The sequence below is a fragment of the Cyphellophora attinorum genome (assembly GCF_001299255.1).
Source record: "Cyphellophora attinorum strain CBS 131958 chromosome Unknown Contig5, whole genome shotgun sequence".
Lineage (NCBI taxonomy): Eukaryota > Fungi > Ascomycota > Eurotiomycetes > Chaetothyriales > Cyphellophoraceae > Cyphellophora > Cyphellophora attinorum.
In genome coordinates, this window is record NW_017253233.1 from 831527 (window position 1) to 845224 (window position 13698).

Here is a 13698-nt window from a genome sequence, read left to right on the forward strand (position 1 = left end):
GAACAGTACGTGACTGCTTGAGTAAAGAGGTGTTCAAGGTTCAGGCATGGCAGGTACGTTGTAAGCGGACTTGTAGTTGCCGCAGCAACGGCTTGGCGAAAACAGACCTGGATCGCGACCGATGACCACTCGCGTACGTCGGTACGGCCCAGCAGCTTTTATTAAGTGCATCTGCCAATTAGCATAGACAGTGCTTATGACTGCATCATAGACGAGCATTTTCAGCTTTTTGGTTGCGAAGATGCCTACGGTGCAGCAGGCTGCGCAGATATACGAGGATCCTCACACCTCAACATCACCCCGCAAACAGCATCGCAGAGTGCCTTCAGTTGGAGACGTGCTTCGAGGCCGTCGACGAGACAACAGCCCTACGAAACAGAACCAGCAAGTTTCGACAGCAGAAATCTATCACAGCCCGAGTCCTTTGGGCGAGCGACACATCAACAGTCCCCCTCAAGCCCAGAAGGTACCAACAAAGCAGAGCGATGGAACTACGGGTGCCAGGCCGCCGATGCACCAGAAGACTGGAAGCTCTGTGTCATTGAAAGATCTCATACTTGGACGCCAGGAGGATCAGAAGATGGCATCGCCTACCAAGAGTCCTAAGAAGACTAAATCCTCGACAAATCTTGCAGGTCTGCTGAGGAAGCGATCTAAGAAGGACCTGAAGGAGCCACCACGGAACCAAGAGAACATCTCGCCAACAAAAAGCAGACCTGCTGAGCCAACGCCCATTTGGCAGCAATTTGCTACGCAGCCACAAGAACGGAATGGCGTTGTACAGTTCCCAGGATCCGAGGGCCGGAGCACCCAAGATGAGATTTCCATGTACACGCCCAGAGACTACTCGGAGTTTCGGCCAGCCGAGCAAAGAAACTTCCACGGCTATGCACCCTCTTCGTTGGACTACAAGCCTCCACAACGGCCGTTCCTGCAGCACCAGAACTCTAGTCGAAGCTCCGTCTTCAGCGAGCATCTGGACGATGACGTGCCCGCCTTGCAGCGGCCGAAGAGCAGAGATCAAAGTTCCAGTCGACCCAGTTCGTCACCTCTTGTACCTCCCTCGCCGAAGAAGGAGAGCTTGTCACCGAAGAAAGAGCAGAAATCTTCGAAGGTCAGTGAAGAGAAGCAGAAGAGTCCCGAAAAGAGCAAACGATCGTCGAGGGTCCTTGACGCAATCGCCACATTGAACAAGCGATCGCGAGACACGGCACCATCGACACCTGTCGTGGAGCAGGCACAGCCTCTGAGTCCACAAGAACTGGATAGCGCTTTTGAGAAGGTGCTCGACGCAAGAAACATTCCGCACAACATGAGAGACACCATGCGGAATCTGAAGCCGGAGCTCAAGGCCGCTCTTATGAGGGGTGAGCGCGTTGGCAGCGGCGACTCTAGCAACACACCAGCATCTGGTGATGAGCGGAAATCGCGCAGTCCTACTAAGAAGGTTGACGAGCGTCCGAAGAGCGAGGATGGCGAAGCCAAAGACGGTAAACGACCACGGTCAAGATCAAGGACCCGGAGTCGCATCTTGACCCTAACGAAGCGGGACGCTCCAGGATCGCCCACGAAAGAAGACAAGGAGAAATCGTCGTCCGGCAGCTCATTACGATCTCGTAGCAAGTCTCGGCCCAAGTCGGTGGACATGAGCTCATCTCGTCCTACTTCGTCTCGGTCGTTAGGGTCCACTGGATCGACAGCATCTCTGGCCGCTCCTGATAGCGCGACCACGCCTGGTGATTTCATCCACTACCTTAGAGAGGTACAGAAGCCATCACTCGTGGAAGTCGGTAAGTTGCACAAGCTACGAATACTTCTGCGAAATGAATCAGTGACATGGACGGATACATTCGTGCTCAAGGGTGGAATGCTCGAGGTTGTGCAGCTCCTATACCGGATCAGCCAAGTCGAGTGGCGCGAGGAGCATGAGGACAACCTGCTTCATGAGACGCTGCTCTGTCTGAAAGCTCTGTGTACGACTGATCTGGCGATGGAACGGTTCTCGCAGATCGAGGACGAGTTCTTTCCTTGCATATTGGCCATGCTGTTTGATCCTGAAAAGAAGGGACCATCTGAGTATACTACACGAGGAGTCATCATCTCTCTACTCTTCGCTCATCTCAGTGCTGCCAGGAGCCAGCTATCTGGCCATCTCGAGGCACGAGCTCGGAAGATCCTCAAGTACCTTCAGGACCCTGTACCTGACCAGAGCAAGGAAACGCTGGAGTTTGTGTCCCAGATGCATACATCCCGACCGTACCGCGTATGGCAGAAAGAAGTCAGCAACGTCACAAAGGAAGTGTTCTGGATCTTCTTACACCATCTCAATGTCGTCCCAGTGCTACAAAACAGCAACCTAGAGCTGACCTACGCGGAAGCACACTTTCCAGCGCCGCGCCCCCCTCATCCGGCAGCACCATACGTTGGCGGCGTCGAGTGGGACGCAACGCAGTACCTTGCCAACCATCTCGACCTCATGAACGGCCTGATTGCTTCCGTCACATCGGTGGAAGGCAGAAACGAGCTTCGCGACGCACTGAAACAGTCCGGCTTCGAGAAGGTCATGGGCGGAAGTCTTCGCACATGCAAAGAGAAGTTTTACGGTGGTGTACACGATGGGCTGAAGGTGTGGGTTCGTGCAGCAAAGGTAGATCAGTGTCGGTGGAAGACGTGCGGTCCGGACGCCGAGAGATGGGAGCTGTAGTCCCAAGAAGAGTCCTGTCAAAGGCAAGAAAGAAGAGGCGCCGCCAAAGATTGCTTTTGATGTTGGGATTAGTGCACTGCCGCAGAAGGACGATGGATGGTTGTGATGACTTTGATGGGATTGTACGGGTTGGGATGACTTCACGTTGGCTTAATGATATCCCTCAGCAACCGCGGGTGTGCTAGCGATGGTGATTGGCATTTGTCGAGGTGCAGCAGTATCGTTGCTGGCAAGCGACTGATGCTATGAACTGCTCTTTGTGCGAGCCTCTCTGACGAATAGCTCGAACCAGTCGTTTTTGCCCTCTCGGCTCTCTTTGCTCCGAGTTTGATAAGCACTCAAGCTGTTCGAACAAGACATGAGCGTTTTCTCTATCATTAACATACCTCACGCCAAATTTCTTACAGCGACCTCCCTGGCAGGCAAATTCATGATAGATTGATTCTGCGACTTGAAGCTCAGGTGAGGCTCCTCCCAGACTTCCTGGCTCGATTTACAAAACAGTTCCAGCCCTCAGAGCCCGCCCTGGCCAGAAATCGTGAGGTTCAACTGTCTCGCTGAAAACGCCCAATTCATGCCCGAACAGCCTGGCACTGCCAGTGACTTGACGCGTTCACTGCCTCTTGGCGTAGGTGACGTAGAATTCGGAGAAAGACTTGATCCGGCCGGCGCTGCTCCTCCATTAACAAGCGATCGGACACGCTGTCGACGCTTTTTCACCTGATCAGACCCGTCACACGCTGCCAGCAGCGACGAGAACGCTGTCGTCAGGCACTTTAGTCGGTCACTAAATTTTTGCTCGGTTTCCACCACTTATATGCCACGAATTGGACTCCAACTGAGGCCCCGGCAGAGCTCCCTGTTGTAGCCACGATGGCGACGACCTACGCTCCGGCGTTAGGCACGTCCAGCATGCGCAGCACTGCGCGAACAACTCGCACGAATCCCACACGTACCTCCAAGACGAATGGATCAAGTCTGCGACAGTACTCTCTCAATTCCCTGCAGCCACCAACTGCGCAGGATGGACCAGAACCGCATGGCTTTTACCCTGCAATTCAGTACTTTACCGATGCCATTGCCGCCCTGCCTCGCGAAGTCCGACGACACGTATCGTTGCTGAAAGAGGTGGACGCAAAAGCGTGGCAGCCAGAAGAACATTTGCAGATTCTCCTCACGCAATGCAACGCTATTCAGCCCACGCTACCGTTGCCGCAGACGTTCGCCTACAGCGCTGCACCATCGACGACTAATCTAGTTGAAGATCCTACACAGATCAGTGCCACCAACAGCATCGCAGGCGCAGTCGCCGATGGCGCGTCACAAGTGTCTACCGCCAGCCACGTCTCCCTACAGCGCAGACAGGTCTTTGCAGCACTACGCCAGAATCTGACCCACAACATGCAAACTATGGACGAGAAAAATCATGTCATCAACAACGCCAACGAAGAGCTCACCCACCACATCCGCCGACTCAATACCGTATGGCCTCACATCGCGGACGAAATCTCGGAGGAAGCAAGATTGGGCAGTCTGAAGCACTGGCTCTCACTGACATCAACCCGCCGAAAAAGGGCACTGCAACGGGTACCTCCCGTCGAGACAACAATTTGGCCATCATGCACGAAAACGAGGTTGCTCAAAGGAGCGAGAGCCGTAGGGAGGCTGTAGCGGCAAAGACAAAGCAGAGACTTGATCGCTTGGCGCAGATGGATGGTGGGAGCGTGGATCCGAAGAACAGCAAGAAGAGGAACCTCGTAAGAGAGGATACTAGAGCCAACGACAGCGCGTCAGAAATTGCTGGGTTGGGTATCGCAGTTGGCAAAGGCAAGAAGGGCGCACGAGCCGGCGCAGTTGCCATGGAAAAATCGCTGAGCGTTGCTGTGGGTGCGAGAGCCATGTCTAGAGAGCCCTCGCAGCAGGATGGCACCAAGAAGAGGAAGGCGCCTGCGGGAGCTGGAGCAGTTGCGAGGAAAAGGTATGTTTGTTCTTCCTCACTAACGGAAGATATGCTGACCACAAGATGCAGAGTCAATGCAGCAGCTGACTCGCCCAGACTTGCCTCCTCTCCTCTAGCATCCACGTTCCCAAAAGACGCCTACAAACGGAGCCCGGCGCTCGCAGCGGCCAAGCCAGTATCTGCACGAGCTCGACAGAATTCTACGCAGACCGAACCGCATGCTCGATCAAAGAATGCAGCACCTGGGAAACTCACTGCAAACAACAATGCGGCCGCTTCAAGCTCCAAAGGCACGGCAGCCGGCAAAGTCACCACGGAAAAGGCAGCGGCAGACAGGAAGTTGGAGGTGGCCACAGCAATGGCGAAGGATTTCCTGGCCGACAGAGCAAGAAGAGATTCCGACACCGCAGGCAAACCGTACCCTACGCTTGCTTCCAAGGCACGAGACGCGGACAACGCATCGACCAAAGGCGGCAGCTCACCACGTCTTTCCACCGCAGGGCTGGATCGCAGTGGCAGAGGCCGTGCTTCTAAGACAAGCACACCTGTTGTGGTACATTCAGCGAAGCCGAGGCACTCGTCAGCACCAGTGCGAATGGCAACACGGCAGCTGCAAAAGCAAAACGACCTGCGCGGCCACGACCCAAGTATGACGGCCTGCACGACTCACTGTCGCCGAAAGGCCTGCCGCCCAAGAGACTGCACAAGAAAAGCGGCAGTATCGTGACACTAGGCGGCTCTCAGGGTAACGGCGCACCGCAGCGACTCAAGGAGGAGAGCTCGATGGATGGTCGTCTGCAGCGAAGCAATAGCGGCAGGTCCGTGAACAGCAGAAGCGGCATTGCGACGCCTATCGATGCGGAGATGTCGGACGATGAAGATCCTGCTGAATTGGGTGGGGACGTTCCAAGATCTCAGCCGCGGCCAGCCAGCCGACAGCGAAGCAGACAAAAGTCGTCGCAGCAGTCCAGATCACGAAATGACAAGGACGGTCGGACATCAGCCAGAGCCGCCCCAGCAGAGGACGACGTCGATGATGTCGATATGGACGTTGACGAAGACGGGCTGGACCTCGATGACCCAGAAGCCAAAGACGAGACGGCCGCAAGCAGCGCACCCTTCCTCGAAGACGGCAATGCTCTCGAGGGCTCACCCGAACCCACCAACTCCGGCATCTACAACACTAATGAGCTTCCGGCCCCCTTGGCGACAGCTGGAGCTCCGCCACCAACAGCGCGGGAAGACATCAACGCCGCCGCTCAGAATGGAGACATTGATGGCGATGTGGAAGCCGAAGAAGAGGAGGAAGACGACGAGGAGCGCTACTGTTATTGCCAAATGGGCAGCTATGGAGAGATGGTGGCCTGTGATTCGGATGATTGTGCAAGGGAGTGGTTCCACTTGGATTGTATTGGGCTTAAGAGCGTGCCGAAGAGTGCCAAGTGGTATTGTGAGGAGTGTAAGGCGCGGTTGGGGATGGAGGCGGTTGTTGCGAGGGCATGAACGGTGTGTGATCAGGCAGTCGGGTCTCGCTGGGCGGAGCCTGCCTCTTTACTTGTCATGACGAAAAGAAAAGAAGGAATGTTCGGCAGGAACAAATATGAACGTAGACGGGGAGTGCCTCGCACGGCACTCGAAACACGATCACAATACTGTGTATTTTTCGCAGTTTTATACATGATACTCATCCACACCGTCGATCGTATGCGATGCTATGCGTGTCCCACCGTAACCCATAGCAGCCTCCTGAGAAATGTCACCCATCTTCAAATACGGACGATGTACGTACACATTACCTCACATCTACCTTTCCAGCTTTTTCCGATTCTGCTAGACCAGCTGAAACTGACGTTGGCTCGAACTCTGTCCAAGTCCCCTCTTCACTGCACAGAGCCTCAAGTTTTCCAATGAAAGATGACATAATCTCCAGGTTGGAAATCAAAAGGGCACAGCCCGCCGTACCTGTCCCGTCCAAGCTTCTTCCAGGATGATACCGCGCTGCATACTGCAAGTGAGAGCACACTAAGCTGTTTGGAGGAAATGGAAAAGGCTTCCTTGCCGTAACGCCGTTCTTCTGTTCCTGAACGCAGCTAAGCACCTTAAGCAGTCAAGGATCCGATCTAGCGAGATCTTGATACTTTGGATACATATTGGAGCGGATACCAACCCGCCGACCCCAGGGCATCACACAAGGCTTCTCACTTCACTGTACCCGACCCGCTTCACAATTGAGATCAAAGACGACATTGGACGCCAAGCTCAACTGTACTCGTGTTGAAGAAGTAACGGTACCGTGACTCAGCAATTCACAACATTCCGAGGCCAGACAGGCAATTTTATGTAAGCTATCTTGGTGGGGAAGAGGGACTGATACCACAACATCGCGGGTGAGCCGAAAAGAGCGGTGATTCGAGATCAAACAAGGCAAGGACTTCTTGCTCGCTTTGGTCGGTACCGCCTTCCGGTCAACGACCTCTGGAGTTGAATCTGTTTGCGAAGACCGGAGAAGTTGACTATCACATCGTTGGGGAAAGGTGTCTTCTGCTGGGAAATCCGTCGCGGCGACAATCCAGCGCGGTAGCATACTTCGCGTACAAGTGGAATCGAATATCGGAATCTCAGCCCGCGAAGCCACTTTCCCAAGAGTGCCTGTTGAGCGATACGAAGCACCGACACATCGCTCGCTCATGTCGTAAAATCAACTCTCGATCAACGCAAAGAATGGCAGGACTCTACACCGACGAGCTGCCACCGCCAACACCTCCGCGCACTCCCCGTCGCGACATCTCACCTCGCCCACCATCAACATCGAGCAGCAGACCTTCGTCTACCCACTCGAAAGACCCGTCTCTTCTCCAAGCCTCGACATCAGTGTTCGCCCAATCCTTCGGCACTACTTGGCGTAAAGCACTTGTCTCCTTGCCACGGATAGTCCCATCATCGCTCACCTCACGGTACATATCACCACAGGGGCCAAGACCGTTCGTGCTTAAGTTGCCCCCATCTCCGCCGAACAAGTATAACATCCCTGTTCACATCTTCCTGGTGCTGCCAGATGACCATCATGGTGGCGAAACGATGCCTGTACCAGAAGACGGAGATCGGCCTAGCGCAGCAAGTGCCGTTGCCGCCGCCGAGGATCGTCGCGGTAGAAGATTTCCGAGTCCACTCCGTGGCCACCGTCATCGTCCACGAAAAGCAAGTCTAAATGTCACCAAAGACGAGAAAGGCCAGCAAACACAGCGCCACACGGAGAGCCGTGATGAAGACCCCGATCTGTACGACGACGCGACTCCACTCGACCAACAATTCGACCACCGCCTGAACATCTCAGGCCGGAAACCATTTTCCTCAATGGTCAACCTCACCGTGCCTGACCACTACCCCGCCAGCCCGCCCTCTCCCGGACAACGCAGCTCCAGCGTGGACAAGCCACGCCCTGTAAGCATGGACATGCAACGGCCCAGCCAACGACCACCCCCCTCCCCACTGCCCACCACCTCCTCTCCTGTCGCTCAACGGTGGCAACGCCACAAGCGCAAAGTTCTCAACCTCCCTGTCCTCATCGACTTCCATGGCGGCAGCTTCATCCTCGGCTCCCCCTCCGAACAAGCCTCCTTCTGCGCTCAGATGGCGCGCACCTTGGGCGCCACAAACGGCTGCGTCGTCCTCAGCGTCGACTACCGCTTGGGACCCTACAGTAAATTCCCCGCCGCAAATGAAGACGCCGAGGACGTCGTCCGCGCCGTCCTCAATCCCGATAGCATGTCCGGCCGCGTCCTCCGCGAGGATATCCGTCGGCACGTCTCGGACATGCGGCGCACAGAGTGGATCGAGCTGGACACATCCCGACTCGCCTTCTCCGGGTTTTCCTCCGGCGGGAATCTGGCTTTGAACCTCGTCCTCTCGAGCCCGAACGACCCTACACTCGGCAATGGACGCGACTGGCCGTGTGTTATCCCGCAAGACCACCCGACTCCAATCCCCGTCCTGCTGTTCTACCCCTCTCTGGATGCGAGATTACTCCCTGACGAGCGCCCGCGGCCTAGCGGCTTGGAGCCACCAACAGGCTTCTTCGCCAGCCTGAAAATCGAGAGCGAACTAATGCCGAAATACCTCCCCAAAGCCCAGCGCGCCCACCCCAGGGCTTCTCCTGGTTTGGCACCAGCTAGCCAAATACATCCGCAAGCACGAATGCTGTTGGTGCTTCCGGAACTGGACTCCCTGTCTCAGCAGTCACAGACATGGGTCGCCAAAATGAGGCACGAAGGACGCGGCGCGGATCTGGAAGTGGTTGAAGTGAAGGGGGAGATGCACGGGTGGACACAGTTCCCGGATCCGTGGCTGAAGACGGAGGAGAGCAAGAGGAGGAAGTATGAGTGTTTTGAGCGGGCGGAAGGGTGGGTTGGGGGATGGTGGTGGATTGGGAGGGAGGGGAAGGAGCAAGGCGAACATGCGTGGGACGAGGGGAGGAGAAGGGAGGAAGGAAGGGTGGATGATACGCTGTTTAGGAGGGTTGGTTAGTGACCAAAGTGGGGGAGGTGTTGGATATTGGGGCGAGTTAGCTGGTAGCGCTGACTTGGATGGGTGACCGGGCTGCAGACATGACGAGGCGGGATATGGTCTTCGGATACCTTTATCACCCTTGGCCGGTAATCCATCTTTTCGCTGCTTCGTCTCCAGTATCAGTTTCTACGTAACGCCCAAGACCCTCAGCACCACCCCCAGAGCCGCCACCAGAAAGGTCGACTTTCCGCCTTTGAATGGACGCTTCTCCTCCCTAATCACTCGTCCATAAGAGAAGGCGAATTGGCATCTCTGAGACGATTTGCAAAGTGGGCCCCGCAGTCAACGTGCTGCAACGCCGAAACCTCCATGCAATCGGTCTGGTAAGTAAATTTGTCTAGACCGGTTGACAGGTCAGTGCTCGGCACCTTCCATGCGGAGCGCCTCCCCCCCCCCGAGGCTTCAATAGGGCAGCGATATCCGGAAGGAGTGGTCTCTACCTGCTCCTGCTGCCGTAATCTGATCAAGAGATGGGACAGGAAGGTTGTAGGTGCGACGGGGTTCCTTGTCATCCGGTCCCACGTAGAGCCATGACCAAACCGGTTGACGTGGCACACGAATCAGTATTTATGGTCTGAGGAGAAGTTCGTGTACAAGAGCACGTGATAGAATACTCATCGAATGTTTGAACGTTCATCATGAGGACTCAAGACTGATCAAGGCGTGAGCAATGATTGTTCATGGATTTTCTAGGTCACCCAGGAAACACGAGAGAGTAGATCAAGCGCACATGATCTGATATTTAAGTCCAGAAAAGTTTGCGCATGTTGGCGCGCACTTGAAGCATATCGCGCCGTCACATCCTATCGTATATAGCTCCGGACCCTCCCTGGCCCGGCCCTGCGATTCGCACCTCTGGGCGCCGCAGGGCCCCTGGTATCAACACCTGTGATTCGTAGCCAGTTGACCACCATCTCCAGCGGTCGGGTGACGTACGTGTTTGCGGCGTCTTGCTGCTGGTGCTGTTGGATGGTGGCTTGGGGTCGGAGGTATTGGGGCTGACGCTGTTGGGGTGGTTGGAATTGAGTGGGTGGTGGAGGACATTGGTATTGCTGTTGAGATGTTTGCGCTTGCCGCGGTGAGTAGGACGAGTGGTGCTGTGGTGATTGCTGATGAGGAGGACCCTGGCTTGGTGGGACTGGGACGGCCTGTAAGTGCTGTTGGTCGGTGCACGTGGCCTGGAAGTTGGCGATGCTGCAGGCTGGCTGTAGTCGCTGCTGGAAGTGGAATCAGAGTTGGCGCTGCCCGGACTGCCGGTACTGTTATGTGACGAGGGACTTGACTGGACTGGAGTTTGTGATTGATCTTGGGCAATGGCATAATATCGCTGATGCTGGTACTGCTGACGCTGTTGTTGAGCATGTGTGAAAGCTTGCTGCTGGGCCCTTGCCTCACTATAGACTGCTTCGGTATCGAGCTCCGGTATTGTAGGATTGCGGATCGCAAAAGACCTTTGCTGGTGACTTCCAGGTCGAAGCGATTGTGGAACACGCCTCTGCTGCGGTGGCGGTGGCTGCGAATCGTAGTTGAGCACATTGTTTGCGACAGGTCGTCGCTGTCGAATTGGCACCTGCAAATTCTTTCGCCAAATTGCCTCGTCACCAGGTGCGAGGCCGGTAGGTTGATAGCTCTCGCCGCTTTGCTCGACGATGCACATATACTGTCCACAGAGCAGCACATGATCGCCAATTTTCAACTGCTCTCCAATCTCACTTTCAGATACCTTGCTGAGTGGCGTGGCAAAGTACTGCATGTGAGGTACATCGTGGAACGTGACCACCAAGGTTTGTTCCTCTGTCCAGCGGACATCCTTGACCATTCTACGTTCGCTGTCGACGTATAGCACATTCTCGTTCGCTTGGTGCCACATGCAGTACTCTCGCCATAGCGCAATCTGCGTGTCCCTTGCGCCCACTTGGTACAGGACTTTGGCGACAGGCTCAGTGTGGAGCGATGCCTCGTATCTGAGCATTTGCATTTTGCGCCGGTTGGCCTCCTCAACATAGCAGTTGACGGCGGCAAGCTCTTCTTGCAAACGAAACAATGTGCTTGCGATGTTTTGGCTGGTCTTGCGGCCGTCATATGCAGTCGACAGTGTAGTCTGTACTGCTTTGACCATGACATCGATCTTGCTGAGGTCCCCCTGAAGCAGCCTGAGGAGCTCCCTCCGTCCAATAGCTCGACCGTCGATCTTATAGGTGACTGCAAGGCACTCCCCATTGAGTCGAGCGCAGTGATAAGTGAGACGCCCGCATCCACGAATCTCTGCAAGTGTGGAGTCGTCGTACTTGGATCGCCCTGGCCGAAAGACGGAATCGAAGAGCACGACTGAAGTCGATCGGTGGGGCAAGATCGACTTGATGAGGCCAAGTATGTTGTTGATGTCCCCAATTGCTCGGAATAAGGCTGATTCACCCAAGTGTCGTCAATATCCAGATCGAGAGACCGTCCACCACTGCGAGCTTCGTTGACAGAGTACCGACCAGGACTCATTCGGATGATATTCTCCAGATCAGCGCTTGCGATGACAAAGCGGACGCCATTGGCAAGAATGACAGTCAGCTCCGCACCGGCAGCAAATTCTGGATTAAGGTCCACGCGGGGGATCTCATTTATGGTTCGTGACTCGCCGTTGTACTGAAGATTCCGGAAGATGTTTGTGTCCTTGAGACCGTCCCCGGGCCAAGTAATTATCCATGAGTGGTCAGGTCCACATACTTCGTCGATGCTACCAGGCACGACATAGCCAAGCTGCAGAATATGCCCTAGAAAAGCTTTCCAAATCTCTCGCTGATCGTCCTCATGCTGCGATGGTCTGACCAGAGGGCCGTCGACGGCAGTCACCAAGGCATGAAGGAAGATCCTGGAGTTGATAGACGACAGAGGCAAGACTTTCAGAATCAAGAGCTCTAGATTCTGTCGATCCGCCTTAATGCGGAAGGTAGTCTCAAGGAAAGCTTCAAGCTGTCTAAGGTCATCTGCGAAGAATGGTCAGTGACTGGATCGCGACATTATGGACGTTGTGGGAGGACCGAGGTCATGATTAAGGGGTGAGATGCGTAGAGGTGGTGTACAAAGGCGGTGGATACAGGTAGTGAACAGAAAAGTGGAAACGGATGCAGTCAATGGACTTACTGTCATTGAGGAGAGCCAGCAGAAGGACGACCATTTGGAGGAAGCGAGGTCTCACTTCCGCTCGGACCTGCTGTCTCTCGGATGAGCCTTGTATTGAATCCGGCAGCGAATTGTAGTACGAAGCGCTGAGTTCTAGGATGTTTCTGATGCCCGTCGATGTTGTCAGAGTCTTGAACATAACACCGTCGTCGACGCCATAGCGTGTGTTCTTGCTGGCCACGATGAGCTTCCTGGTCGACATGCGGAACAGAACTGGACTGCGTATACACAAACGACGCGCATCCTCGATAAGGGTGTCCAGTAGCTGTAAGGTTTCCGCCATAGGCAGGTCTGGTCCACCGCGCCTGATCACTTGCTGGTAATTTGAGATCAGCGACATCAGGCTGGACTGGTCGACCTCGATCAGCACGGCTTCGAGATCCCATTTCTGGTTGGAGAGGTCTCGAACGATGTGGACGTTGTCACTGTCAATGGTGACAAGCCTATCGGGCTTCCTGCGATGAGACAAAGCTCTTGATGGCACAGAAGGGTCGACAAACAATCCTTCGCCGCTTCGACGACGTCGATAAGCATCCACGACCGCAGCAGTGTTGTCTACTGCATGCACAGTCATGTCCTTTCGGACGCTGAAATTTGTGAGCAGAGCACCAGCTGTATGCAGCCTCCAAAGGGCCAGCTTCTGGTCGGGCACCTCGTCTGTCATCGCGTTAGCCTCGTTCTGATTGACCTGGGGTTGTGTCAGTAAACATCTAACAAAGATTCGGCCTCCTCACCTGTGGCGTATCAGCTCCAGCGAGGAATATGAGCCCGACAGTAGGTTGATGATTGCAGCATCGTCTCGAAGTTCGGCTAGCATTCGGCCATCTTTGAATGTCGCCCGTGCAGCACGTGTAGTATAGTTCTCAAATGGCGAGAATAACGACTCGAGACCTTCGTATGGGGCCTGGAATGTATGTAGCTTCTCTAGTACGTCCTCACGCTGTTCCAGGAAGTCATTCTCCTGCCGAGAATTGTTGTCCATGCCTGGACCTTCAATTTGTCTAGCCTGTAAAACAGGAGGTCGCGCTGCACGGTAAGGTTTAGTGGATCGTGATGGCTCCGGGGGCCTCTGATCGGTGTCTCCCGGGAGGCTTGGTGGTCTCGAACTCCCTGGTAGGGGAGCACGAGGACGACGATCCACATCTGCCATATTTGAAGAACGGAAACAGGAATCGAAAGGGCAAAACAGCAATCGAGATGAAGATAGAATCCAGTCCATGTACTGCACCTCCATCAGCAAGATCAAGTCGTTATAAGGCTCGGAAAGAGACATTATGGTGGGCGCAGTTGGTCA

The 13698-nt window shown here is 54.9% G+C and overlaps 4 protein-coding genes across 4 annotated transcripts; 3 read left to right on the forward strand and 1 right to left on the reverse strand.

Annotated features, from left to right (window-relative positions):
- Positions 1-241: 241 nt before the first annotated feature.
- Positions 242-2704, forward strand: AB675_6970 (GTPase-binding protein rid1; the record flags this gene model as incomplete). Its single annotated transcript, XM_018147300.1, has 1 exon — positions 242-2704. One exon carries the CDS (start codon positions 242-244, stop codon positions 2702-2704), a length of 2463 nt encoding a protein of 820 aa, XP_018003604.1.
- Positions 2705-3577: 873 nt separating this feature from the next.
- On the forward strand, positions 3578-5647 carry AB675_6971 (uncharacterized protein; the record flags this gene model as incomplete). The annotated part of the gene is made up of 5 exons (XM_018147301.1): positions 3578-4186; positions 4279-4682; positions 4734-5176; positions 5233-5567; positions 5612-5647. The coding sequence occupies 5 exons, from the start codon at positions 3578-3580 to the stop codon at positions 5645-5647; spliced, it is 1827 nt and encodes a 608-aa protein (XP_018003151.1).
- A 1738-nt stretch (positions 5648-7385) lies between these two features.
- On the forward strand, positions 7386-9188 carry AB675_6972 (uncharacterized protein; the record flags this gene model as incomplete). The annotated part of the gene is made up of 1 exon (XM_018147302.1): positions 7386-9188. One exon carries the CDS (start codon positions 7386-7388, stop codon positions 9186-9188), a length of 1803 nt encoding a protein of 600 aa, XP_018003540.1.
- An 838-nt stretch (positions 9189-10026) lies between these two features.
- Positions 10027-13386, reverse strand: AB675_6973 (uncharacterized protein; the record flags this gene model as incomplete). The annotated part of the gene is made up of 4 exons (XM_018147303.1): positions 10027-11586; positions 11646-12208; positions 12366-12991; positions 13139-13386. The coding sequence occupies 4 exons, from the start codon at positions 13384-13386 to the stop codon at positions 10027-10029; spliced, it is 2997 nt and encodes a 998-aa protein (XP_018003422.1).
- Positions 13387-13698: the final 312 nt, after the last annotated feature.